The following is a 27,654-nucleotide window of genomic DNA, read 5'->3' as shown; positions in this document are numbered from 1 at the left end:
GTACACCGAAAGACAGATAGGGAGAGTGTTGCCCATTCTATCGTCCCATAATTGCATCAATATTTAGCCTTTTACATCCTCCCTCCTTCTCTTCAACACTGCAGTGATTTAATTCTACATCTTTATGGGCAGCACGGTGGCTCAATGATTAGTGCTGCTGTCCCACAGCGCCAGGGACCCAGGTTTGATTCCAGCCTCAGGCGACTGTCTATGTGGAGTTTGCACATTCTCCCAGTGTTTGCATGGTTTCCTCCCACAATCCAAAGATGTCCAATTAGGTGAATTGGCCATGCTAAATCACCCATAGTGTTCAGATATGTGTAGGTTAGGTGCATTTGTCAGGGGTAAATGTACAGTAAAGGGTAGGGAAATGGGTCTAGATGGTTTACGTTTTGAAGGATCAGTGTGGACTTGTTGGGCCAAATGGCCTGTTTCTGCATTGTAGGGATTTTATGCTTTTTCAATCAATTCAATTGCATTTGCTGCTCACAATGAAGTCTTCTGTATACTGGGGAGTCCAACTACCGACTGGTGACTGCTTTGCGAAACACCTTCACTCAGTCCACAGGCATGACTCTGATTTTTCAGAAACTCAAAACAAAATACCCTGACCTTCCTGTGCCATTTTATTGCACTATCTCATGCTCACACTTCTTTCTTTGGTCTGTTGCAGTGTTCAGCAGAATGAAGCCTTACACAAGCTGGAGGAACATCATTCTGTTTAAAGTTTAGGTACTACACTGTCTTTTGGACACAACATTAAGTTCAACAAAGTCAGACCATGAATTTTTCACTTCATTTTGACTCCCCTACCTCACCATCCCTGCTGCCCGTCTCTATTTTTTTTGTTTTTTGTTTCAGCAGAGCTGACCTATTTCTGTCGTTAACATCTATTATTAATACCTCCTCTGATCCTAACTCACTTCTCTACAGCTATTACTACCCTTTGCCTTTTGTCCTGTAACATCAGTGATCTCTAATCTCACTCATCCTCTATTCTGTTTCTGATTTTCTCTTTTGTTCTATTTACTCCTCATCGTCTTTATCTACAGTATAAAATCCATCCCTTATTCTCATTTCTCTTCAGTTCTGAAGAAGTTATATCAGATGCGATACATTCATTCTCTTTCACTTTTCACAAATGCTGCTAGAGTTGCTGAGTTTCTCCAGCAGATCCTGCTTTGATTACTATTTATTTATATATCTTTGGTCAATTATAATGGCAATATAGTAAGGGCTATTACAGTTTTCCTTTCTACAACTTTTATCATGTGTTCCAGTACAATGTTAAAGGTGCAGATATGCGCTTGAACTATGCAAATAGATTGATTCAGATTAGGCAAAGTGGGCCATTAGTTCCATTTCAGAAACAACCTTAAGTGTCAGCAGTAGAATTTTGACCACACGATGCTGCTGTTGTAATTAAAAACATAAAAGTTCCGTTAGCTTACTGTTTAATGTCTCTATGTGCTTTGAAATAGCTCGAGACTGATCATTTAGCAATGAATTCAGGACATATTCTATTGCCTGATGAAATTCTTTGAAGTTTGAAATCGCACAGCTAATATATCCAAACATTATGATTAGAAAGAAAGCTTTTCATTAAGATTCATAACAAATAGAATTGTTGATCCCAATGAGATTAATTTCAGAGACATATTTCTTATGAGAGAGTACAAGTGGCAGACCTGAAAACTTTGGTTCGACTGGAGACAATCACTACAAATATATTTTCATCTGTAAAATAGTCATACTTCCTAACAAGTGAACACTGATATTATAATCCTTCAGCTGGAGGAGAGAACTGTTGATTTTAGCACTCTGCCTGCCAAAATTTGAAAGCTATTGAAAGCTTTTCCTATTTTTTGATACATTGGTGTTTATATAAGCCTGCATGACCCATCAACAAATGCAAGCTGGTGTTCTATTGGGTGAAGACTGGTCTACAGATTTCTTTTCAGTTTATCCTGGTCAAAAGGAAGAGAATCGATCTAAAATGATATTTGTCATGGTTGTGTTCCTCCAGGATTCCCAAGAATGGGCTGCAGCTGGCCTTGGTTTTCCATCTTGCTATGCCCCACTATTCCTTTCCCCTCATTTCACAGCGTCAAACTTCAGCTGAATGCTCGTTCCATGGGATGCAATACTGGATGGCTTCTTTATGCATTTTTTGGGCTGAAAGCCCAGGCCCATAAAAAGATTATGACAGCAGAAGTATCTGTTTTGGGAACTGGCATGTAGTAACCTTCCACCGAGGCAAGTCTGAAAAGCTGGAAAATTTCCTGACCCAACCTTGTTTGCAAAACTCTGGACCAGAGGTACTCTTCTTACTCCTTACCCAGACTTCAGTGCAACTGCTTTTCAAAGCACACAGGAAGTGGGGTTGGCACAGAAAGAGCAGCATGAGTATTTCTGACAGAGTATTAAGAGGAGTGGATCTCCTTTTTGTTCGAGTGGAACACTGCCCAAGTAGTTTACATGGTTGTTGGGGCAGCATTTTCCTCTTTCCTCAATGCATACTTATGTTTTTACGTAGCCATTGAAAGCAGCATAGTTTCCCCTTTACTCTCATTTAACTTTGGAATCATTCCCCTATTCTGTTCTGTGTTGCATATTGACATGTTTCTTTCTGCTTCCATTTAATTAAAGCTGTTATTTTCCTCTGCTTTGGTCCCACTTCTAGCTTCAATCCAATATTATTTGGAGGGATTTAACGGTATAATTGGAAGTTTTTGATTTTGCTAAACTATGCAAGTAATTCATAGTATCCCTACAGTGTGGACAAGGCCATTTGGCCCAACATGTACACACCAACCGTCCAAAGAGTAGAACACCCAGGTCCATTCTCCTACACTATTCCTCTACATTTCCTAGCCTACACATCCATGAACAATTTAGCACAGCCAATTCACCTAACCTGCACATCTTTGGATCGTGGAAGGAAACCGGAGCACCCGGAGGAAACCCGTGCAGACACAGGGAGAATGTGGAAACTCCACACATACAGTCACCTGAGGCTGGAATCGAACCCGGATCCCTGGTGCTGTGAGGCAGCAATGCTAACCACTGAGCCACTGTGTCACCCCATCAATCCTGCCCACTGTGACCAAGACACTTAGAGCAGCAGCACAGAGGAGCTGGGGAATATATTGAGGGGTTGAGCCAAATGCAATGTGACACAGAGGGATTTCTAGAAATAAGATTGATGTTTGTTTCTGAACACAGATAAAGAAATGATAGCCACAATGTCCTGATTTCTCATTTGGGCAATCTGTTCCCTTCTTGCTAAGAATTTTGATGTTTTCTATACATAACTATATATGCAATTACATAAAGAAAATCCCAGATAAACTTTTCATTTCTTTGGCTACTACTGCTGAAGGCAAGTTGCTTGGCCAAAGACTACATGAATCAATTTGTTTCCAGCTACTCCCTGTTACTCTTAGATTTTTCCAACATAGAAACAGCTGACTGTCTCCTGTGTTTCCATTCGGTTCACACATTACCTTGTTCACTTTCCCTTGCTCTTTGGATTTTCAGCCAGACTACACTTTGTCATCTGACTCCTTCCAGGGTCCAGCAACATCGTTAACCCTTGGACTGAGTGCTTTCTCATTTGCATTTTTTGAGAATGTGTGGATTTTTTTCATTCAGATATAGATATTTGGGGTTATTTTGTTTGTTTGTATCAGAAAACCATATTACTTCAATACATTATCTTCTAATGTCACTCTGTGAAGCTTAGAGAAGAAAGGCAGCTTGCCTTTTATGCCTTTATTATGAATTATATTGAATATACCATTTACTACAAATTCTAGAAGATGTTACTGTAAAATATTGGTTATCTTCACCATGTTAAAAGTAAACCTTTGATAAATAATCAAAATTTCCAAAGCAAACTTAATGTAAAGGTATCAGAATCCTCAGTTGTCCCATGCTAAGTGAGATAAATGTTACTGACTGTACTTTACTGTCAATCAGATCACTTACTCAACATTCCGTAGGTTGATTTTCTGATTGGTCCTTGCATTGGTGACGGTGATGTAGATATGCAGCGCAGTCAACTGGAGCATTACATCATCTGCTAGATCACCACTGAATCGCTCTTTCATCACATCACTACAGCTCTATAGAAGGAAAACAATGATTCTTGACGTTAAACATTAAATATTAAACAGAACTGAGCTTCACAGATTTATACATTTTTCAAGCTCCCAATTTTTGTGTAATATGGAAATGTAAAGTTGAAGCCACAATCAGAACAGTCATGATCTTACTGAATGTAGTTGCAGGCTGAGGGTTGCACATGCTCCTAAATTGCATGCTTATATAGTTATTCTTGTTCTTGTTACTGAAATGTCGATTCTTCCTGGATACGGTTGTATTATGGTACCTTTCCCAAGTAAGCAGTTCTTAAATATGAATCTGGACAGTGAGTCTTGCCTGGCTGTCTGTCAGGAGAAGGCATCTCAGTCCTATCTGGGTTCACACATGCATACCTCAGCTGTAAATGAACAATAAATAGGAGCAGGAACTTGAGCATTTTTTCCATCACTAATCTCTGATGTTGAGGTGAGTCATAGCAAATTATATCACTGATGCAGCTGAAGTTGCCCAACTCAGCACAGTACAGTTTAAACTTGGGAGATTTTCTTCTTGCAAGACCTGCTATGACATCAAAGAACACATTTCTCCATTCACATCATTGAAGAACCATTACAATGGGCCTTTTATACCAATCATTATACATCATATCTATTCAGAACATATTCTCCTGTGTGAGTATATTTGGTATGATTGACATCAGGAATATGCTATTTGTCATATGGTCACTGAGATGCTTTTCTCTCAATGCTCACTGTAGCCAAATACTTAAGCTCACCACTTCCTGGCTCCCTTTAATGATCTATTTAAGTGTTGACTGCTCTGATAGTGAGGGGGTAATCCTGAAGTCTTCTTTTCTATGGAGCTGTCTGGAAATTGTCAGTAGTTGTTTACAGCCTGCTGCTTTGTTGAGAATGAAGCTGAACTCTTAATATCACATGCATCTTGGGGCACAGGGTTCATTCCTATCTGTCTGTTTTTGGCTGTGCTTAAGTTTCCAGATACCACTGTCTAAGATCACAACGAATGCTGCCACATGTTTGACTGTCGATCAGACCGTACTATCTGTGGATTGGTTATCTCTGCATGACTCACTTTTTAAGCAGTGAAGATTTGAGTTAGGTGCATTGATACTGTTTAGCACATTTCAAGACAGAATGAATGACCTTTGGTTGGAAAATCTACTAAGGTTAAAAATAATCAATTATGGTACAGTTGTGGATCAATTTCAGAACCTTTTATGTTTTAGCATTTAGATGGGAAAACAGAAATGTATTTATTCTCAAGCACATGTGCAAAAATTATCCTAAAGTCATTATTTAAGAAATCTTAATCATTAAGATAGCAAATAACACAATATTAATACATTAGCTTTCAGATGCTAATACCATACAGCATTAATTTCAAGAGATTTCAAGAGATGTGCCTAAGTAGGATAAAGATTTCCCTTTCATCAGCAAAATTTACTCTACCATTCAAATATCAATTAACAAGTAGTAATTTCCAAAATTAAAAAGATAGGTATGCTATAAGTATGGTGCCAGTCACTCAATTGGGTAGATTAAATCGCATAATGTTGACAGTGTGCGTTCAATTCCTGATCCAGCTGCAGTAGTTATATGGTCTTTACTCTCTTTCTGACAGTGAAGGAAGTGGCAAACCATCACAAATAAAAGAAAATTGCCACCACCACAATGTGATTCAGGATGAAGTACCAAGGACCTGCCTTTACACAGACTACACATAAATGCTTCCAATGTAGACCAATCTCCTAGAAATTCTTCTTATTGTATAAGTTGGATTGGTCAGATTTGGAAGAAATGCATCTTTATATTGATGCAATTGTCACAATGTTATAAAAGGTAGAATGGTGATTGCTTCTTTGAAAATTATACTCTATAATTAGTTACTTTGGATAAGTAATTCTTAAGACATTTGAGAAATAATTACTTTATAAGAGGGTAGTAGATACTGATGTGGTGAAGATGAGTGAACTTATCAATGTAGTTTATCTGTTCAGTGTTTTTTCTGTAGGGAATTGTAAAACAGGATGTTACATTTATGTAAAGCTGGAAAGATAGTTAACTCAATGTAGAAGCTGAGTGTGGCAGTTAATGAATTGATTATTCACAAATTCAATATACACTGTCAAAATATTACATATTCTGAGTGCAGATGTCCTGGTCGATGGAGCACGAACAGATAATTTGAAAATCCCATTGTGACTATCTGCTTATAACTACTGAAGTGTGATACGTTAAGGTGAACAGATTTCTTCTCTTTGTAAAGCCATCTCCAGATAGCTATTAAATACACCCAAGCTAGAGAGTATGATCTCCTCCAAACTAGTATTCAAACAAATAAATGTGACCTTTCAGATCAGAATGTCATATAAGTGAACAACTTTGGTTTCTGCTGTCACTGTTTTAATGCCATGGACCATGTGTCAGAATTTACTAACAAAACTAAATGTAGACCAGGACCTCTATCTTATCAATACTCCTTAAAAGTTTGCTGCAAACCATTGTGTTCTGTGGGTAGAATTCTTGCCAAAGCAGGAATTTCTACCTGCAATATGCAATACTGATATTATTCAAAGCAGAAATAACATTCAGGAAAAAGGGTGAAAAAGAGGAATGTATTAGCAGCATCAGTAATGTATTTTATCACAGCGCAAACACACAGAGATGTTCTAGGGCACTCACGTCAATGAGTTATGGAAGTAAGAGTTGGAATGGGAATTACATTCAACTTGAACTCTTCACTAATCTTCACTCTTTACAGAACCCTGGAGCACCAGAGGCTGAGGGTTGAGAATCAAATACACTCCTCAAATGAAAAAAATTTGCAAATGCTGAAAATCTGAAAGAAAAATAGAAAATGCTGGCTAAAAACTTGTAGGTTTGTTAGCATAGTGTCATAGAGTCATAGAGATGTACAACATGGAAACAGACCCTTCGGTCCAACTTGTCCTTATACAGGTTTATAAAATCATGAGGGGCGTGGATAGGATAAATACACAAAGTCCTTTCTCTGGGGTGGGCGAGTCCAGAACTAGAGGGCATAGATTTAGGGTGAGAGGGAAAAGATATAAAAGAGACCTAAGGGGGAACTTTTTCATGCAGAGGGTGGGACATGTATGGAATGAACTGCCAGAGGAAGTGGTGGAGGCTGGTACAATTGCAACATTTAAAAAGGCATCTGGATGGGTATATAAATAAGAAGGGTTTGGAGGGATATGGGCCGGGTGCTGGCAGGTGGCACTAGATTGGGTTGGAATATCTGGTTGGCTTGGACAGGTTGGACCAAAGGGTCTGTTTCCATGCTGTACATCTCTTTGACTCTATGCTAACAAATCTACAAGTTTTTAGCCAGCATTTTCTATTTTTACTTCAGATTTTCAGCATTTGCAGATTTTTTTCATTTATTTGAGGAGTGCCTTTGATTCTCAATTTGGAATTTGCTCACATTTTCTGTTTTTATATGTATATCAACTTTTAGATTGGATTTACTTCAAACATCCCTCAATCCTTGGGGAAGTGGTGGTGTTGAAAATAAAATAAGAGGTCATCCATCAAAATCCTGTCCCAAAAATAATTACCGTAACTTGCCTCCTCTACCCCACTGAACTGCCTGCTGGCTGCTGTATTTAAATAAAACAGGAAGGTTCAGCCAAGAATCCTTAGGATTTCCTTACATTTACATACACATACCATGTCATAAAATTATTGTAACTAAAACGTTAGTGAATCTGATTCTGTACAATAGCTTCCCTGAGCAGAAGAATTCATGGAGGTGAACACAGTGTGCAATTCTACAATGCTGTTATAGTTCGGAGAACATGTACAACTTTCTGCTATCTTTGGGAATTTACAAAAAGAATGAACATCCCCTTCTTCTAAGTAGTTGTTTTCCCTCAAGTGTGGGATGCTATTCATGTTACATCCGAGGGGATAATGGATCATTTTAAAGCTTTATAAACTTCCTTCCTGAAAAGGTTTCATTCCCTTAATGTTCAGGTACTGAGCGATGCAAACCATCCCAATCTGTCTCTTAATATAAAGTCCTCTGGAAGTAGTCAAAATAAGTTTATTCTCAGACAAGCAAACTTATCTACATGGCTCAAAATAGCAAAGTGATGGTGATGCTAAATTGGTTTCAATTTTGGTTTTAGAAACCAGGAAGAGAGACTACAAAATTGCTCAATTGTCCCTTGGGCAGTAGCAGCATGGGACAGATGGTCAGGATTCTGAAGTCCCATTTCCAATACCTGACAGTTACGGTGAGTCTTGTGTTGTGGTACAGTAAGAATTCTCAGAATTGTGTTGGATTGCCACATTAGAAATAATTTGGTCAGTACAAAGTGAATGGGCCCTTCAAGCACAGAAGGGAAAGAGGGCGAAGCGACTGCTCATGACAAACAGTGCCAGGGGAAGATGTGGGTTTGACATCTCACTGTCTGCATCAAGCTGGAGACTAAGGTTAAGCTCTTCAACAAGAATGTTGGGCAGAATATTATTGGGGTCTGATCGATATGGTGAGATTTGTGTCAGAATCAGGCAAGAATTCGAGGGAGGCCCATCTCAATGTTAGATCCATCTTTATGCTTTTAATGAGAAGCGAGTATCTTGCCAGGGAGCAGCAAGTTGTCAATTAAGGGGTATTATTATTTGTTAAACACTTTGTTGACAGCCCAAATCACCTCATTAATATTCAGCTGTCAAGGTTAACAAAACCACCAACAAGCTATACATTGAGAAAACAAACCATGGAAACCAGAGTGTGTACATGGTGGATTCAGCTCACTACGTACTCTAAGTAACCACTATCTGGCTTATGCCAAACAGCATCTCAGGGCACAATCCATGGCCATCAGTACACACTGTCCACAGACATTGGCATCTACATTTGCCAGCCCTCATGACTATCGTGGCATCGTTTTGATTGTCTGGCAGGCTGCTTATGAGGCACAGATTTATATTGCAGGGCAACTTGCACTGAAAGGCTGCAGCAGGGACATTTCGTACACACAGCCATGCACCTAGCTAAAGATGGGACCAGATGAGATCTTGGGCTGCCTGCTTAGTCTCCTGGAGTTCAATCACTTAGTGCCTAAAGACAGTATATGTGTTTGCACTATCTTGCTGTACCATGTCATGCATGTGTAGACACGCCAGGCAGCATCAGGAGAAAGTGAGGACTACAGATGCTGGAGATCAAAGCTGAAAATGTGTTGCTGGAAAAGCGCAGCAGGTCAGGCAGCATCCAAGGAGCAGGAGAATCGACGTTTCGGGCATGAGCCCTTCTTCAGGAATGAGGAAAGTGTGCCAAGCGGGCTAAAATAAAAGGTAGGGAGGAGAGGGACTTGGGGGAGGGGCTCCAACCTCATAGTCCCACAACCCCGCACCGCCCGTTTCTACCTCCTGCCCAAAATCCACAAACCTGACTGCCCCGGCTGACCCATTGTCTCAGCCTGCTCCTGCCCCACTGAACTCATCACTGCATATCTCGACACAGTCTTGTCCCCCTTAGTCCAAGAACTCCCCACCTACATTCGGGACACTACCCATACCCTCCACCTCCTCCATGATTTTCACTTCCCCAGTCCCCAACACCTTATCGTCACCATGGATATCCAGTCCCTGCACACCTCCATTCCCCATCACGAAGGACTTAAAAGCCCTCCGCTTCTTCCTTTCCCACCGTACCAACCAGTACCCTTCCACTGACACCCTCCTTCGACTGACTGAACTGGTCCTCACCCTGAACAACTTCTCTTTCCAATCCTCCCACTTCCTCCAAACCAAAGGAGTAGCCATGGGCACCCGCATGGGCCCCAGCTATGCCTGCCTCTTCGTAGGATACGTGGAACAGTCCATCTTCCGCAGCTATACTGGCACCACCCGCCACCTTTTCCTTCGCTACATCGATGACTGTATCGGCGCTGCCTCGTGCTCCCACGAGGAGGTTGAACAGTTCATCCACTTTACCAATACCTTCCACCCAGACCTCAAATTTACCTGGACTATCTCAGACTCCTCCCTCCCCTTCCTAGACCTCTCCATTTCTATCTCGGGCGACCGAATCAACACAGACATTTACTATGAGCCGACCAACTCCCACAGCTACCTAGACTACACCTCCTCCAACCCTGCCCCCTGTAAAAATGCCATCCCATATTCCCAATTCCTTCGTCTCCGCTGCATCTGCTCCCAGGAGGACCAGTTACAATATCGTACAACCCAGATGGCCTCCTTCTTCAAAGACTGCAATTTCCCCCCAGATATGATCGGCGATGCTCTCCACCGCATCTCCTCCACTTCCCACTCCTCCGCCCTGGAACCCCGCCCCTCCAATCGCCACCAGGACAGAACCCCACTGGTCCTCACCTACCACCCCACCAACCTCCATATATATCGTATCATCTGTCATTTCCGCCACCTCCAAATGGACCCCACCACCAGGGATATATTTCCCTCCCCTCCCCTATCAGTGTTCCGAAAAACCACCCCCTCCGTGACTCCCTTGTCAGGTCCACACCCCCCACCAACCCAACCTCCATTCCCGGCACCTTCCCCTGCAACCGCAAGAAATGCAAAACTTGCGCCCACACCTCCCCCCCTTACTTCCCTCCAAGGCCCCAAGGGATCCTTCCATATCCACCACAAATTCACCTGCACCTCCACACACATCATTTACTGCATCCGCTGCACCCAATGTGGCCTCCTATACATTGGGGAGACAGACTGCCTACTTGCGGAACGTTTCAGAGAACACCTCTGGGACACCCGGACCAACCAACCCAACCACCCCGTGGCTGAACACTAACTCCCCCTCCCACGGACATGCCAAGGACATGCAGGTCCTTGGACTCCTCCATCGCCAGACCATAGCAACACGACGGCGGGAGGAAGAGCGCCTCATCTTCCGCCTAGGAACCCTCTAACCACAAGGGATGAATGCAGATTTCTCCAGTTTCCTCATTTCCCCTCCCCCAAGCTTGTCTCAGTCCCAACCCTCGAACTCAGCACCACCTTCCTAACCTGCAATCTTCTTCCTGACCTCTCCGCCCCCGCCCCCACTCCGGCCTATCACCCTCACCTTAACCTCCTTCCACCTATCGCATTTCCAACACCCCTCCCCCAAGTCCCTCCTCCCTATCTTTTATCTTAGCCCGCTTGGCACACTTTCCTCATTCCTGAAGAAGGGCTCATGCCCGAAACATCGATTCTCCTGCTCCTTGGATGCTGCCTGACCTGCTGTGCTTTTTGAGCAACACATTTTCAGCAGCATCAGGAGAAGTCAACATTTCGGACATAACCTTTCTTCAGGACCTTCTGATGCTGCCTTGACTACCCTGTTCTTCCAGCCTCCTGCCTGCCTTCTTTGAAATCCAGCATCTGCAGTTTTTTGGCTCATGCCATGCCTGTTAGCATGTTGACACTTCAGCTAAGCTAAAGGCTATCACTCCTGTAGTAATGAAGTGCTCTTTAACACAGACAGGTTGCTTGTTATGCTTGTCAGTGGGGATCGGTCCAGTAGTTATGGTGGAGGGGGGTACATCTTGATGAATAGTACATCAGGACATCAATGAAGCACGTACTGCAGTCACCAGTTTATTATGGGACAAACATAATACTTGTTTATTCTGCCAAGTGGCCATGTTAGAAACTGGTGGGGGCTTGTCCTTAGTCCATTCAAAGCGTGGTGGGGGGAGGGGGCATAGTCCACACACGGTGCAGTCAACTACTTGGGATACTCAGATTCAGGGGATCTGACTGGCTGAAGTTCAAGGAGTGCAGAGTAATCAGTCTTGAAGTGCCACATCAGGAGCCAGGGGAATTGCATATTCTCAGTCAGGGAGCTGCAAAGATGTTGATCATTTAGGAGGGTGCAAGGTGGATGGGGGTGGGGGGGCCTATTGGGTCAATGATGGGATTGTTGAAAAATGCTGCTGGTATGCCATGATGTTGCCAGTGATAGGCAACACCGGCCTCCTGAAGCTTGTCCAGGTGCAAAGTGGTCGTTCAATGATGGCATGGGCACAAGGGCTGATGGTCTTTTGTGCAATTATGTGCTGAGCAGTCAGTTGTTCTGGGGAACGAAGCACAGTAAAATGTTCCACAGTGATTACATCTTAGTCAGAAATGGGGTCTGGGGAACCAGCACTGGATCCATGCTGAAATGAAAGATGACAGCTACCCCCAGTCAGACTGACAATTAATGACCATTGCTGAGACTCCAGTTCCAGTGGGAAGCTGCCTCAATAGTTGGGCACCCTTGATGTAAGATAAGTAAGATCAAGGAATCCTGGAGCCAGATACACATGCTGCTGTGTTCGACAGGGGCTGTATAACAGAGGAAGGAAGGTTGTGAAGAACCAGCATTGCTGTTGCCACATGGGACTCCTTTGTCAGCCATAGTGTACTGGTAAGGGATGGCAACTGCACCACAGGAAATAGCTGGTAGGTTGCCAGGTTTTATCAATAAGTCTCCCCATTTAGGGGATGAGATAAAATGCCAGTCAAGTTTGGAAGTGATCCTTAATTGGCCACTTAAAAATCTCAACTGGACTCCTCAGAGCAGCCAGCGTGCCAACTTGCTCACCTTTGCAAAATGGACTAACAGCAGAAGGATGTTAGGCAATTACTTCCATTTTGCCATTTTGCCAGTCTATCTGTCTTCCAGCCTACAACTAATGTGTCTGAAGATTCTGCTGCCATTTTAACAAATTTAGGGCTGCAATGGCAAATCTCAGGAACAACTTTTGGATTTCCACATTTAACCATCCATCTCCACTTGCCATCTTTAAATAACAGCGAGTAAAATGAACACTAACAGAATATTGAGGTTCTTTATCTTTGCCACTGTCTTCTAAAATAATCCACTATTATAATTCTGTTGTTCTTAAATCTTTATGTCTATTCATCTCTATTTCATCCCTGTTTTATCATTTGTAAAGAACCTGTATGAACTGCATCATTTTGCTTCATATTCCTTAATTTTATCAAGATGGAGTCTGTCTTTGTGCAATAAGTAAAATATCCTTATGTTCTGGTGCTTTGATAGAACTATTTAATAATACTTCTGCATTCATCTGTTGGTTTCAGTTCAATCACTCTATTGAGTCTTGTTTTCATTATTTCCTATTTGTCCACTCCTCTGCCCATGAAATAGTATAAAATTAGATTCTCAGGAGTCTTGCCAAGTTTACCATTTGAGGAAAAGTTAGAAACCGGAGAAACCTTTCTTTGGGAAATTAAATGGCTAGATTTATTTTTTACTAGATAAGGGTTATAGAAGAACCTAATATGTGAATTCAGATGATTCTTCTCACCAAAGCTTTCTTGCTTAAGAATGTATACCTGCAGTCTACAATTTCACTCATACGTCCTCCCAGTAACCTCTGAACTCCCAATCCCTAACTGTGCTTACCTGTGCGTAGAGATAGTCAAATGCCACAGGATCTCTCCTCAGCAGGTCCACTGGGTCCTTTGGAAAGAAGGTGATTCTGAGGATACATTTCATGGTGTGAAAGTGACTGCGCTGCACAACCTAAAGGAGAGCCACATCAGAAACTGATAAGTGCATTTGAGTCTCAATAGAAATGTTAAAGTCAAACAATTCACACTTAGTATTTAAAGCAAGTTAGCCAATTCACAAAATTGCTATTTGAAATATTATTCATAAATACATGGAATATGATTTGTATTAGTTTATGTCAATTTAGTCTGTTTATGCTTTGTAGGTGTATAATAACAAGCGTATTGAAGTTTGGCTCCAGCATTAGAATAGCTATTTATAGGATGGTGATTTTAATTATTCACATATTGTGTTTCCACCACTATCACATAGGGTCCTTATGGTGATGGTTGAAACATCCCCTGTCAGTGCTGATTGTAAGCATCCTACAGGAAATACTATAGGTACAATGGATTTTAATTGACCAGAAACTTGCTCATAACTTAGCCAAAGTTGCACAAATTTGGGACAACTATGCACAAAAAGGTAAAAACTGTGGCTGAAGTAAGAAAGGGAAATACCACAGAAATGCAAATAGGGAGTACTTTTCTAATGGGTAAGATATATTTCTGGGATAAGTAGAGTAGCATTACTCTACACCACTATAAATGTCCGATAAATAGTGTAGGGAAAGCTTAACTCTGTATTTAAATCATGAAACTACTATAGAAATAAGGCTTGAGATCAATAAGTAAAAATTTCAAATTTTCTGCAAATCAGCGGAACTAATTACCTACATATTATAAAGTTCAGAGTTGAGAGTGTGGGTATGTTTCCAGCACCACACTCTCAACTCTGATTTCCAGCATCTGCAGTCCTCACTTTCTCCTATTATAAAGCTCACTCAACTTTCATTTCATCAATTTTGAAGTACACAGGAACAAAAATACTTAGGAGCAAGAGTAGGCCATTTAACCGCTCATGTCACTCTGTAAGATTATGGCTGATCTCATTGTAATCACAAGTCACATTCCCACTTATCCTACATAATCTATTGATCCCTTACTGATCAGGCATCTATCCACCTCTACTTTAAAAACATTCAAGGACTCTACTTCCACTGCCCTTTCAGAAGGAGAGTTCCAAACACCAATGGCCATAAGTGAGAAAAAAATGTACACAACATCTCTATTTTAAATGGGCAAACTCTTATGTGAAACAGTGACTCCTAGCTCTAGATTCTTCTGTAAAAGGGAACATCCTCTCCATGCCTACACTGTCAGGACCCCTCAGGATGTTAAATATTACAGTCAGGTCATTTCTTACTCTCCTAAACTCCAGCAAATACGAACCTAACCTTTACAGCCTTTCTTCACAAAACAACTTGTCCATTTTAGTTAAGAATCTGATAAACCTTCTCTGAATTGCTTCCAAGGCATTGCATCCATCATTATTAAGCATGCTGACCAATACTGTGCAAAATACTACAGCTTTGGTCTCTGCAATGTTTTGTATAACTGAGACATAACCTCCCTACTTTTGAATTCAATTCTCTTCATCGTAAATGGTAACATTATTTAAGCCTTCCTAATTGCTTACTGATTTTGCACGTTAGCATTTATGGTTCAAGTCTGACAACACTTAGATTTCTCTGAATCTCAAACTCCTGCTATCTCTTACTATTTAAATAATTAACTTATATTTTTATTCCGCTTGCTGAAATGGACAATATTAGATTTTTGCATAGCATTCTCCATTTGTCAGATCTTTGCCCACTTAATAGATCTATATCTTTTGTAGCCCCCTTGCCCCTTTGTTTTTTCACAACTTACTTTCCTACCAACCTTTGTCATTGAATCATACAGTCTTACAGCATGGGAATAGACCCTTCAGTCCAACCAGTCCATGCCGATTATAATCCAAACTAAACTAATGCCCACCTGCCTTCACTTGGTCCATATCCTTCCAAACATTTATTATTCATGTACTTATCCAAACGTCTTTTAAATATTGTAATTGTACCCACATCCACCATTTCCTGTGTAAGTTCATTCCATACACAAACCAGTCTCTGTGTACAAACATTTCCCCTCCTGTCTTTTTAAAAGACTTCCTCCTCTCATCTTAAAAATATGCCCCCTAATTTTAAAATCCCTCATCCTAGGGAAAAGACATCTGTCATTCACCTTATCTATGCCCCTCATGATTTTCTAAACCTCAATAAGGTCACTCCCTCAACCTCCTATCCTCCAGTGAAAAAACAGTCCCAGCCAATCCAGTCTCTCCTTATGACTCAAACCCTCCATTCCCTGTAACACCTTTGTAAATCTCTTTTGAACCCTCTCCAGCTTAATAATATCCTTCCTATAACAGGATGAACAGAACTGCACACAGTGCTCCAGAAGAGGCATCACCAGCGTCCTGTACAACCTCCACATGATGTCCCAACTTCTATACCCAAAGGTCTGAGCAATGAAGGCAAGCGTGATAAATGCCTTCTTAATCACCCTGTCTACATGTGATAAGAACTTCAAAGAATTATGTACCTAAACCCTTGAGGGCTCTGTTTTACAACACTAACTGAGGCGCTCCTTTTAATCGTACAAGTTCTGTCCTTGTTTATTTTTATCAAATTATCCAAATTAAACACCATCTGCCATTCCTTGGCTCATTGACCCAATTGATCAAATCTCTTTGTAATTTAGATAACCTTCTTTGCTGTCCACTATACCACCACTTTTGGCGTCATATGCAAACTTACTCACCATGCCTCCCACATTCTCATCTTAATCACTTATATAAATGACAAACATTTGGAAACCACATCTCTTGTCCCTTCATCCAAATCACTGAATATGAATTGTAAGCATTCGAGGTTGCAGCTGTGGCACATCGTGTGGTAAATCTGAAAGTAAAATATTTATGCCTATTCTCTGCTTTCCTTTAGCCAGACAATGTCTTTCCATGCCAATATGCTACTCCCACAGCATGAACTTTTATTTCCCACAATAACCATTGGTGTGGCAGTTTATCAAATGCATTATTAAAATCTAAGTACAGCACTTTCACTAGTTTCCCTTTCATCTACAACACATTACTTCCTCAAAGAACTCTAGTAGATTCATCAATCATTATTTCTCTTCCAAAAAACCATGTTTGATTACCTTTCACTCCATGTGCCCTGCTGTAGCTTCTTTTAAAGCAGCTTTTAATATTTTCCCTATAATGGACATTAAGCTAACTGGTCTGTTGCTTCCTGCTTTATGTTTCTCTCCCTTTTGAATAAAGAACTTACAATTGCTATTTCCAAATCTCATGCAACTATTTTGGAAAGAATGAAATAATTAAAAAGAATGCATCAACTATCTCACTTGCAACTTCTTTTAGACTGCAAACCACTAGGACCTAGGCAATTGCCAGCCCTCAGCTGCAACAATTTATTCAGTACCACTTCTCTTGTAAGTATAATTTTCCCAAGTTTGTCCTTCCATCCCTTTAAATTAGTGATTTACAGCTGCTTTTTAGGATGCTTCTTGTATCCCCTATACTGAACACTGAAGAAACATATCTCTTCAATTCGTCTGTCATTTTGTTAATTTCCATTATCAATCCTCCAGGCTCACTTCCTATACGATTAATTCTCAGATTCTAACGGCGTTCCTTTTTAGTTATTTATAGAAATGCATGGTATTTATTTTTGTATTTCTGGTTGGCTTTTACTTGTACTCCAACTTTTCCCTCTTTTTTAGTCATTCTTTGCTGTTCTTTGACATTTGATCCAATCTTCTGGCCCGCCAACTTTCTTTGCAGAATTGCGAATAGTTTGTAGGTCAATCCCCTTCAGTTTAAAGGTGATTTCTATAAGTATTTTGCATTTTCTTCAAAATTGATACTATCTTTAACCTTCCAGCTAATTATGATGGTGGGTCTATCCCTTGTATGTTTTTTCTTCTATTCAGAATTTATCTTTTCTATGCATTCTGAAATATCCCCTTAAATGTCTGCCACTATATCACTATTGACCTATACTTTAGTTCACTTTGTCAATTCACTATAGCCAGCTTTGTTTTCACACTGTAATAATTGTACTTATATTATGACTTGCATCCACTTCTCTCTCCCTCAAACTGTGTGTAAAATTCAATTATATTTATGTCACTGTTACCCAGGACTGCCTTCACTATGGGGTCATTTATTAATCCTATCACATTACATAGAGCCAGGCCTAGTAAAGCCAGCTTTCTAGTTGGCTACAGAATATGCTTCTCTAACTGACCATCCCAAAACCATTTTATGAACTCATCTATACTACCTTTGCTTATCAGGGTTTTCCTGATGATACGTAGATTAAGATGCTTGTTGCATGTCTTTCAGTCAAGTTTCCTGTATTTCATCTATGCTCCCCTTTAGGTAGAGCTGTACAGTACTTCCACAGGTGACCTCTTACTTTTATTATTTTCATCTCTACTGAACTGATTCCATACCTTGAATTCCTGAACTGAGATTCCTCCCTGTTGTTATTATTAACTAACAGAACCACCCACAAAATATTCTTAGCTGCACATCCTTCATAAATATCTTGTGCCTTTCAAGATCCAAGTTTTAATCCATATCACTCTGTAATGGCGACTAGATTCCATTTATTTCTTTCTACTTGTATTCTCAGTTCATCTGTTTACTTGGATGCTACCACATTCAGATGTGCAGTCTTTTATTTTATCCTTCTATTGTTTTTGTAATCTTTAATCTTATCTGTTGGATATGAATTTTCTATTGCTTCCTATCATAGTCTATCATTTCTGTATTCATACTTTTCTCTTTGTCTTTTTTCTATTCTTTGAATTAGCACACCTTCCTAAATTTGATCTTTTGACAAAATTGAAAATCATGCCAACCCTGACATTTGTAACTGTGATTTCTGTTGAAGAGCATATAAAATCTTAAAAAAATGTTTCAGACATAAAAGAGGTAATATCACAGATGTCATCACAAATTCTTGCACAGGAAAATAGCACAGCACGTTTATAGAACATATTCACTTCCTAATGACAATGTGGATCTACCTAAACCAAAAGAATTGCAGCAGTTCAAGAAAACATTTCATTATTGTCTTCTCAAGGGCATCGAGGGATGGGCAACATATGTTAGTCCAGTTAATGATGCTGACATACCATGAATGAAGACAAAATCAACATGAAAGTTACAGTGGTATCTTACCTGACATGAACTACAATAAAGATATGGACTGATTTCTCCCCAATAGTACATGTCTTGATGAATGTGCTGGTGAAGAATGTTTCAGAGCATTTAGTTGAAAGCCTTTTTTAAAAAAATGACAAAGATGTCAGAGCTACGCTGTCATGACAAGGCATTGAGGGGAGCTCATGACCTTCTCCAAGAGAAGCAGTAACATTTGAACAGACACATGATTGGGAGTTTGTAATACTTCTTGGCATCTGACTCAGACAGTGGCATTGGGCACCAGCCTTATTAGGCACACGAGATGCATGACCTAAATAAACATGACCTAAGGTAACTTTGGTCCAGGCTGTTATGTGGTATCATGGCCTCCTACATTGGTCCTGGGGAAGAGGATGTTCTGCCTGTGCTTGTCATGTCCACAAGGACTCCAGGTCCCTGATCACAAAGAGGAGTAACAAAGTTTTTTCATCTGTCATATTTGGGCAAATGTCAGGAACCATAGAGAGAAACTCCAGGCTGACAGCACTTATCTGGGTGCACATTAAGGATTTTAAAAGATGGCGCAATTACCAGGGATGCTGGTCAATTCTAGGATATTCAGCCATTGGTGAGTTTTTCTGGAAACAGTGTGTGGTAGGATGGAAATAGAAAGAGGACTTGAGGTGGGGTAGGTAGTTAATGAGGTGGGTTTAGTAGGATACAGTAAGAAAACTTGCTGGGCCTTGTGCAGAAAAACTCTGAAAATCTTGGCACAACTGATATTTAGCCAAAAAATACATAAAATTTGGCTTGTAGTATTTGCCTCTCTGTAGCCAAAAATATTTCTGGAGCTTCATCAGAAAGTAGAAACTTATTCTCCTTGATGGGGAAACAGATTTCTGGACCAAGATCTATAATAAGTTCCTATGCAGCATTGTGAACTCCAGGCTGGATGGTGAATTTATTAACTTCGTTATGCATTTCGAAACATTTTTCAAAAGTTCAACTTCATTTTACAGGTGATTGTTTTCATGGTAAGGTTTTGCTTCTCTACTATAGTCTGTTGCAAACTTAAGAGAAGTTTTTTTTCATTCTCTGTGATGTAAGGTGTGTCATATACACTGCCATTTATCTCAGAGTTGTGAATTTGAACTAGTGGCAAGTAGGCTTTGATCTGCATGTATAAATGAGTAATAATTAACTTGTTAGTCTCTTTATAAACATAATTTTAAGGAAGTATATGTCAGACAGCAGGAGACTGGGGGCCTTCTGGAGCGTTAATGGGATTTGATTGTAATGTAAGAACCTTACAACTGGAGAAAACAATCATTGAAAGGTAATGGCTTGCTTTTAGTTTAGAATAAATAAGAATATTTTGTTTATGAAAAATCCATAGTTTGGAAAGCAGTGGGGTCCAGTTCCAGAAGACCTAGTTCGGGTTAAATACAAGAACAGTTTGGAAGTAGGTTACTTGAGTGTAAAGGTTCTAGTTTGAAAATTCAACATCAGAAGTGTTTAAGTAAAAATATAGAAAGGTAGCCTAATATAGAAGCTAATATATATTTTTCTATAGAAATAAAGATGTGAAATAAAGGTTCAAATTTATTTGTACAAATAATTAAGGAAATGAAAACTGTCAAAATGAGGAATTGAAAGAAAAAAATTAAGTCAAACCTCTAGATTTGATAGAGAAGGCAACTGACTGGTATTTGATAACTGTAAAGTGATGGTGTTGGAATGGATGGGATTTTGTTTTACTGTGTATTTCAAAATCTTTCAAGTTGTATTATACATAAATAGGTTCATTTACTCAATTTTATCTTCACTTCTTTTGTGTAATACATTTCTGTTCTATTGTTAAAACCAAATCTGCAGAACTGTGTGCTTATGTTTCACAGAAAGACCACCATGTTAAATAAAATAATATATAATCCATCAGGCCAGATTTCATTTTGAACAGTTAGGCCGGTCCACTTCTTGTTGAAGTTGATCTGGTTGAGCTCATTTTGATGCTGTGCATTAAGTTTCACCACAGCATTCTGCATCTCTAGAAATGCCATTGATGATCCTCTTTCTCTTTGGTGAAAGAATTCCTGAATGCTTTCAAAGATTGTTGAATCCAATTACCGACTTTAGTTTGTCTTTTCTCTACAACAACAACTTGTGAATGTATTGGCATGAACTGACTTAGAGTCATAGGGATGTAATAACATGGAAACAGACCCTTTGGTCCAATTCGTTCATGCTGGCCAGATGCCCTAACTTAATTTAGTACCATTAGCTAGCACCCGGCCCATATCCCTCTAAATCCTTCCTACTCATATACCCATCCAGATGCTTCTTAAATGTTGTAATTGTACCAGCCTTTACCACTTCTCCTTGCAGTTCATTCCAAACACGCACCACTCTCTGTGTGAAAATGTTGCCCCGTAGGTCCCTTTGAAATCTTTTCCCTCTCACCCTAAACCTATGTCCTCTAGTTCTGGACTCCCTGACCCCAGGGAAAAGACTTTGTCTATTTATCCTATCCATGTCCCTCATGATTTTTATAAACCTCTAATAGGTCACCCTTTAGCCTCCAATGCTCTAGGAAAAACAGCCCCAGCCTATTCAACCTCTCACTGTGGCTCAAATCCTTCAACCCTGGCAACATTCTTGTAAATGCTTTCTGAATCCTTTCAAGTTTCACAACATCCTTCCAATATGAAGGAGACCAGAATTGCGCACAATATTCCAAAACTGGCCTAACCAATGTCCTGTACAGTCACAACATGACCTTCCACCTCCTACACTCAATGCTCTGACCAATAAAGGAAAAAATACTAAATGCCTTCTTCACTATCCCATCCACCTGTGACTCCACTTTCAAGGAACTATGAACCTACACTCCAAGGTCTCTGTTCATCAACACTCCCTAGGACCTTACCATTAAGTGTATAAGTCCTGCTCTGATTTGCTTTCCCAAAATGTAGCATCTCACATTTATCTAAATTAATCTCCATTGGATCCAAGGCTATCCTTTTCCTTGCATTCTTGCCATTGTTGAACTGCCATTTCTCCCAAGAAAATATCAATTGGTTCACGGTAGCATCTACATCTTGGAAGTTTTAGGCTGAACTGGTGTGTTTTGAAACCTCCTTGCTGTAGGTTGAAATCTCTTATTGCTGTTTCGGCAAAGAACCTTAAATTGGCCTATTTTTCACGTACCATTGTGGTGTGTGTCATTAAGCATTGCTGGCTAGCAGATATGAATGTGGAGATTTCTCACCACATGATCAAGAAGCAAGAGGAACCCTCTTTCCCTTTTAGCTGTTGATTAACAAGTTGCACAGGGGTTCCCACTTGTTTCAAATATGTCTAGGTGAAACAAAGAAGTGACGGGATGATGTTGACCTTAAGGTATTTAATGAATGTACACATATAAAACCACTTCTCTTGTGTTCACAAGCTAATGAAGCACTGCATCTTCTCAACACAGCCCTTCTCCATTCCCCAATCTCTGGATCATACTGAAAGACAAAAGATTTAGGATCACTGCACCTATTCATTATCTAATACTCCTTCCAGAAGTGAGTGCCAATCAAGTGGGGGGAGTATCAAACATGATTGGACAGGTGATACTATGTCCCATTCAATAATAACACAAAGGCACCGCTTTGTGGATCAGAAGGCCAGAGAATCATACACTCAAATGTATTGCTACTATTTAGGGAAAAAAGGAAACTTGATCAAAAGACAAAAAGACATAGCTGCTTAAGCATGAATGTGAGAAAAGTATTAGAAGCTGCTTGTACTGACCTGTATCAGAGTCTCCGCCTCATGAAGGAGAAGGAGTTTCTTCTCTGGCCCCTCATTGCCCACCTCCAGTACAAGGGCAAAGTGTTCTATGCACCTGAGACACAGTTTATCTTGCAGCGTAAGAATCACGTCCTACAAATACATAACACTGTGTAAATCAGAAGCTGCAAACTTCTATTATAGAATTCTCAAGGGTGAAACAACCAATAGTATTATACAACGTGAGTGTTACATTGTTGTAAAAAGATATAGCATCCAATTTCCATTTGGGGATTTCTGGTTTATATGCTATAACTTCAGTGGAAGAGCCACGGAAACCCTGGAGAAATCTTACAATATTCATTCCACTGACAACTTTCCATTATTAATTGTACCATTTTAAAAACTTTGAAGAAACTATTTAAATGGCCATTTTTGTATAATACAGAGTTAGTTATGGACTCCACACGAATATAAGTTTCCATTATAACTCTCTCACCTCCCCTTTTCAGTTCCTGGTGGAGTAGAATATATAGAATGAGTACAGTACACTATCTTTGTTTTGCAATGACATAAATGCTGGAATCATTTATACGAGTGTGTAGAACAAATTGTCACTATCACCACGGGCACTATTGTTAACAAGGGACCAATAGGTGTGGTATTTGTAATCTTAAGTTGTGTATGCTATATTGTATTTACTTTCTTATTTATACACTTGTACAGCAATGGAACATTCAAGAGAAATCTACTGCCACAGAAATAATGGATTTAAAATACCCGGATTCCACGTAGAATTATCACAAATATGGTGGAGCTGAAACAAAACATATAAACAGCCTATGTTATCTCACAACATATTTTTGGTCACTCAAACTTAGGGAGCTAGCAAAATGTGGCAGTTATAAAGAAAGCTGATGTTGCAAATCCAAGACGTCTACAGGTACTTCCTTGCATTCATTAGCATTTATTGATCCCACTTGAGGTCTAACCATCACTTGTATGGGGATGGACTGACATTGCCCTTGTACTTCTATGATAGTGGTAACATTTATGCTCTCTGCACATGTGCTTCTTCAATCTCTCCAAAGGGAAACTAAAAAGGAATTGGTGAACAGAGTCAGATACAAATAAATTAAGAGCTTTATTTCATGGTAAAGTGAATATACAGAGAATATTTAATTTATTTCAATCAGGACAAATTCTGTTTGCTTAATCATACAAAATATAGAACATGCCACGTTTCCCTATGTCATTGAGTTGTGATATTTGACTTATATAAGGTTACTTGCAATAGTACACCAGAAATCCAACATCATGAATGTCAACATAGCTTTCTACTTAAAAAAAACCAGAATAACTGACCACTTTTCTGTCTTTAGGGTATACCTTGACTTAATGAAATACTGCTAATAATTAGCTGGCAGCCCACTTTACACCTCTCCCCATTTTTATTTTCGTTGGTTATTGATAATTGCTATTACACAATTTACATCATCACAAAAGTCAAGATCGATCCCTTTGAGCTCCTTTTGTCATTTGTTTATAACTAGAAAATGATGAAAGACTAACACCATGGTATGAGTTGTATTTGATTTCCAAGGCAGGCCAATAAATTGTTTATTATTTTACAGTCTATGGAAAAATAACAAAGGTGAGTTCTACAGCATCTTAATTACCTATTTTGCAGAATCTTTTGACACATGCGAACGTACTAGGCTTTACAATATAATGTTTAACTTTTTCAAGACACTTGTGTGCAAAAGATCCTGATATATAAAAATCATTTTTTGAACGTGTAGCAGGACTGATGTAAATATACTCAACATTAAATAACTCATTACAGATAAACAATGGAACTGAAGTACATATCGATACAATTGCATGTAATTTAGAATGTTACACGTGAAGTTTTGTACTTTCTGGATATGAAGATTGAAGGTGGAGATGGATGGAAATGAATGCATTTTACAGTATTTTAGCAGTTAAATTTAACCTCCAAAAATTGGTGGGTAGGGTTTGGTTGGGATGTAAAAACATTTTTTAAAAATGCAAGCACAATCCCAACCCACCTTGAAGGTGACTACATCTGATTTAGCAGGAAGTGGGATTTGCCTGTCAGGCAACTCTGTATTTGCTGGTTAAAAATAAATTGTGGATTTAAGTTTCCTTTCTCTTCTGAGATGGTCTTACCCTCACGGTTGTCCTGCTGTCAAAGGTGAACGATTTCATCTGACCGTTTTCCAGGTACACATTCAATACGTTTGAGATCAACATCAGAGTTTCCTCTTTCATAGGGTCCTAATAGGAACAGAAAATGTTGCATTTATTTGAATAATATCTGTAATATCTGATAGATTTCATCCAAGAAATAACATATTGTGTTACATTACTTTACATGCTTATGGCTTTGCAGCTGTCCTTATTGTTTGGCATATATTAGAAGTTTGTGGCTTTAAACTCCTCTCCAAGGTATAACCCTGTAATCAGGATGAAATGAATACCGAGAGAACATTTTCAAAGATGGTGTCTTTTGAGTGAAAGCTTAAACTGAGGGCCTGTTCCAGGGTGCAGAGCAAGCATGAGGTAAAACAGAGCGAGAGACCAGCAGCTAAACTGGTAGAATACAGTCAGTGAAAATAGTAAGTCAGAACCCAAGCTGGGTCTAGATAGATAAGATTACTTACAGTGTGGAAACAGGCCCTTCGGCCCAACAAGTCCACACCAACCTGCCGAAGCGTAACCCACCCAGACCCATTCTCCTATATTTACCCCTTCACCTAAAACTACAGGCAATTTAGCATGGCCAGTTCACCTGACCTGCACATTTTTGGATTGTGGGAGGAAACCGGAGCACATGGAGGAAACCCACTCAGACACAGGGAGAATGTGCAAACTCCCCACAGTCAGTCACCTGAGGCGGGTACTGAACCCAGGTCTCTGGCGCTGCAAGGCAGTAGTGCTAGCCACTGTGCCACCCACTGAGTAATGTGTTCTCAGAGGTTATTTTAAAAACTATCACAGAGCCTGAGGCCCTGGAGGAGAGTCCCTGAGTAGAACAGCAGAAAAGTTCAGGAGACTTACAGGGTATGGTAATGATATTGTATTGCAGCAATACTGACAAATGTTCTGGAGATATGAAGTCAAATTCCATTGTGGCAGCTGGGAAACTTTATCAATTAATGATTCTGAAATAAAATTCTAACCTTGTTTATAATGATCATGAAACCACAAAATTATCATAAGCCTCGTTGTCCTCCTCAGGCTGAAATCTGTATCCATACCCAGTCCAGAATATATGTTTTTCAAGATAACAATGCAATGGTGTGTATGCCATTTTGATGTATGAAACCATTATGCAATTGAAATTAAAATTAAGTAGACTGACCAGCATTGATTGAGGCATAGAAAATAGAAACACACACCTTCTTGAGTCAAACCTGCAAATTCTTCCTCGCTAACATATTGCGTTATGTTAAAATTGGGATTGCATTTCCACAGACATGAGCATAGTCAGACAAATGAACATTTAAGCCAATCTCCCAGAATCCTCCATCACTGCCCTTGAGTATGTCCTGTCTCACAGGACACACCAGAGGCAGCAATATGATGATATACAGTAGGGATGGTGTGGTTCTGAAAGTCTTTAGCACAGACTCTAGACACCATGAGGGCTCTGCTATTAGGTCAAACATGGGCAAGGAAGGCATCCTTTTGATTATCATTTACTGCCCTCTCTCAGCTGGTTAGTCAGTGAGTGAAGATACAAAATTTATCTTGGGTCTGAGACTTAAAATGTCCATAACCAGAATGGTGCATGAGTATTGATGAGCTGATCAAGTCCTAAAAGACACATAATAAGGTCCTATGTTAATTAGCTTCATGTTAAGTTGTCTGCTTTAACATTGTTCAGTTAATAAAGGATCTTATACTGTTTTGTATCTGAGATTTCATTTTAACATAATTCCATGCCAGGTCGAATACAGGGGTGTGTTTCTGATCATGCTATTCTGGAATGGCCTTTTTCACTCCTTAACGGTCCCAGTCACTGCCAAGCTTCTTTCTGACTGATGCTCCTTTTTGGCTCTGTAACCCTGCAACTTGGAAGTGCTCTTATCTTTAGTCACAGGCAATGTCCCAGAGGACTGGAGAATAGCCAATGTTGTTCCTTTAGTTGAGAAGGGCAACAGGGATAATCCAGGAAATTACATGCCAGTAAGCCTTACATCAGTGGTAGGGAAATTATTGGAGAAGGCTCTTGTGATAGGCTTTATCACATTTGGAAAAACATGGACCTATTTGTGATAGGCAGCATTGTGTGGGGAAGTTCTTGTCTCACAAATGTTTTTGAGGAAGTGATGAAGATAATTGATGAGAGCAGGTGGTTGATGGACTTTAGCAAGGTCTTTGACAAGGAAGAAGGCTGATACAAAAGTTAAGTCACATGAGATTTGCAGTGAGCTGGTGAGATGGATACAGAACTGGCACAGTCATGATGTCTTGGAAGACATGGAGTGGTGGTGGAAAGGTATTTTACTGACTGGAGATCTGTGACTAGTGGTATTCCATAGGGATCAGTGCTGGGACCTCTGTGGTTTGTAATATATATAATTTGGAGGAGAATGGAAGTGGTATGATTAGTAAGTTTGTGGATGACACAAAGATTAGAGGTAACTGCAGGTGGTGAGGATGATTGCCAGAGGATACAGCAGCATATAGATAGACTCAAACTTGGGAGGAGAAGTTCATTTGAATGCTCTGATTCTATGAATTTTCCAGGTTCAGCTAAATTAACACTGCTGAGGGTTGTTTGTTAGTCCAAGTGGCATCAGAAGGAGTGCTCTGACTGCCACAATAATACAATACAAATGTCCCTGGCAAGGTCTATCAAGATTAGGATGGGAGGATTTACTGAGAGAAATCACGTAAGTCTACAAATAGATTAACTGTGGTGGAAGCAAAGGTCAATGGAGGTCTGAAGTATCCTTATTAGTCCAATTCCTGTATCACCCAGTTTACAAAGAGTATTCCTGTGTTTAATTTCAGGCTGGTTATGATGTCAAGTATGGGATTGTAGTTTGAGCTCTTTCCACTATCTTTACTCCTATCTGCACTGCAACCACTGGATAG

At 39.9% G+C, this 27,654-nt stretch overlaps 1 protein-coding gene across 1 annotated transcript in view; it reads right to left on the bottom strand.

Moving 5' to 3' along the window:
- frmpd3 (FERM and PDZ domain containing 3) overlaps nucleotides 1–27,654 on the bottom strand; it is a 533,212-nt gene that overhangs the window by 99,683 nt on the left and 405,875 nt on the right. The window contains exons 8-11 of the mRNA XM_072595141.1: nucleotides 24,718–24,825; nucleotides 22,546–22,677; nucleotides 13,540–13,659; nucleotides 3,991–4,127 (exon numbers count right to left, since the gene is read on the bottom strand). Coding sequence (XP_072451242.1) covers nucleotides 3,991–4,127; nucleotides 13,540–13,659; nucleotides 22,546–22,677; nucleotides 24,718–24,825 — 497 coding nt within the window. The remainder of the gene's footprint in view (nucleotides 1–3,990; nucleotides 4,128–13,539; nucleotides 13,660–22,545; nucleotides 22,678–24,717; nucleotides 24,826–27,654) is intronic.

The sequence above is a fragment of the Chiloscyllium punctatum genome, chromosome 25 (genome assembly GCF_047496795.1).
Source record: "Chiloscyllium punctatum isolate Juve2018m chromosome 25, sChiPun1.3, whole genome shotgun sequence".
Lineage (NCBI taxonomy): Eukaryota > Metazoa > Chordata > Chondrichthyes > Orectolobiformes > Hemiscylliidae > Chiloscyllium > Chiloscyllium punctatum.
This window is presented reverse-complemented; position numbering and strand designations above follow the sequence as displayed.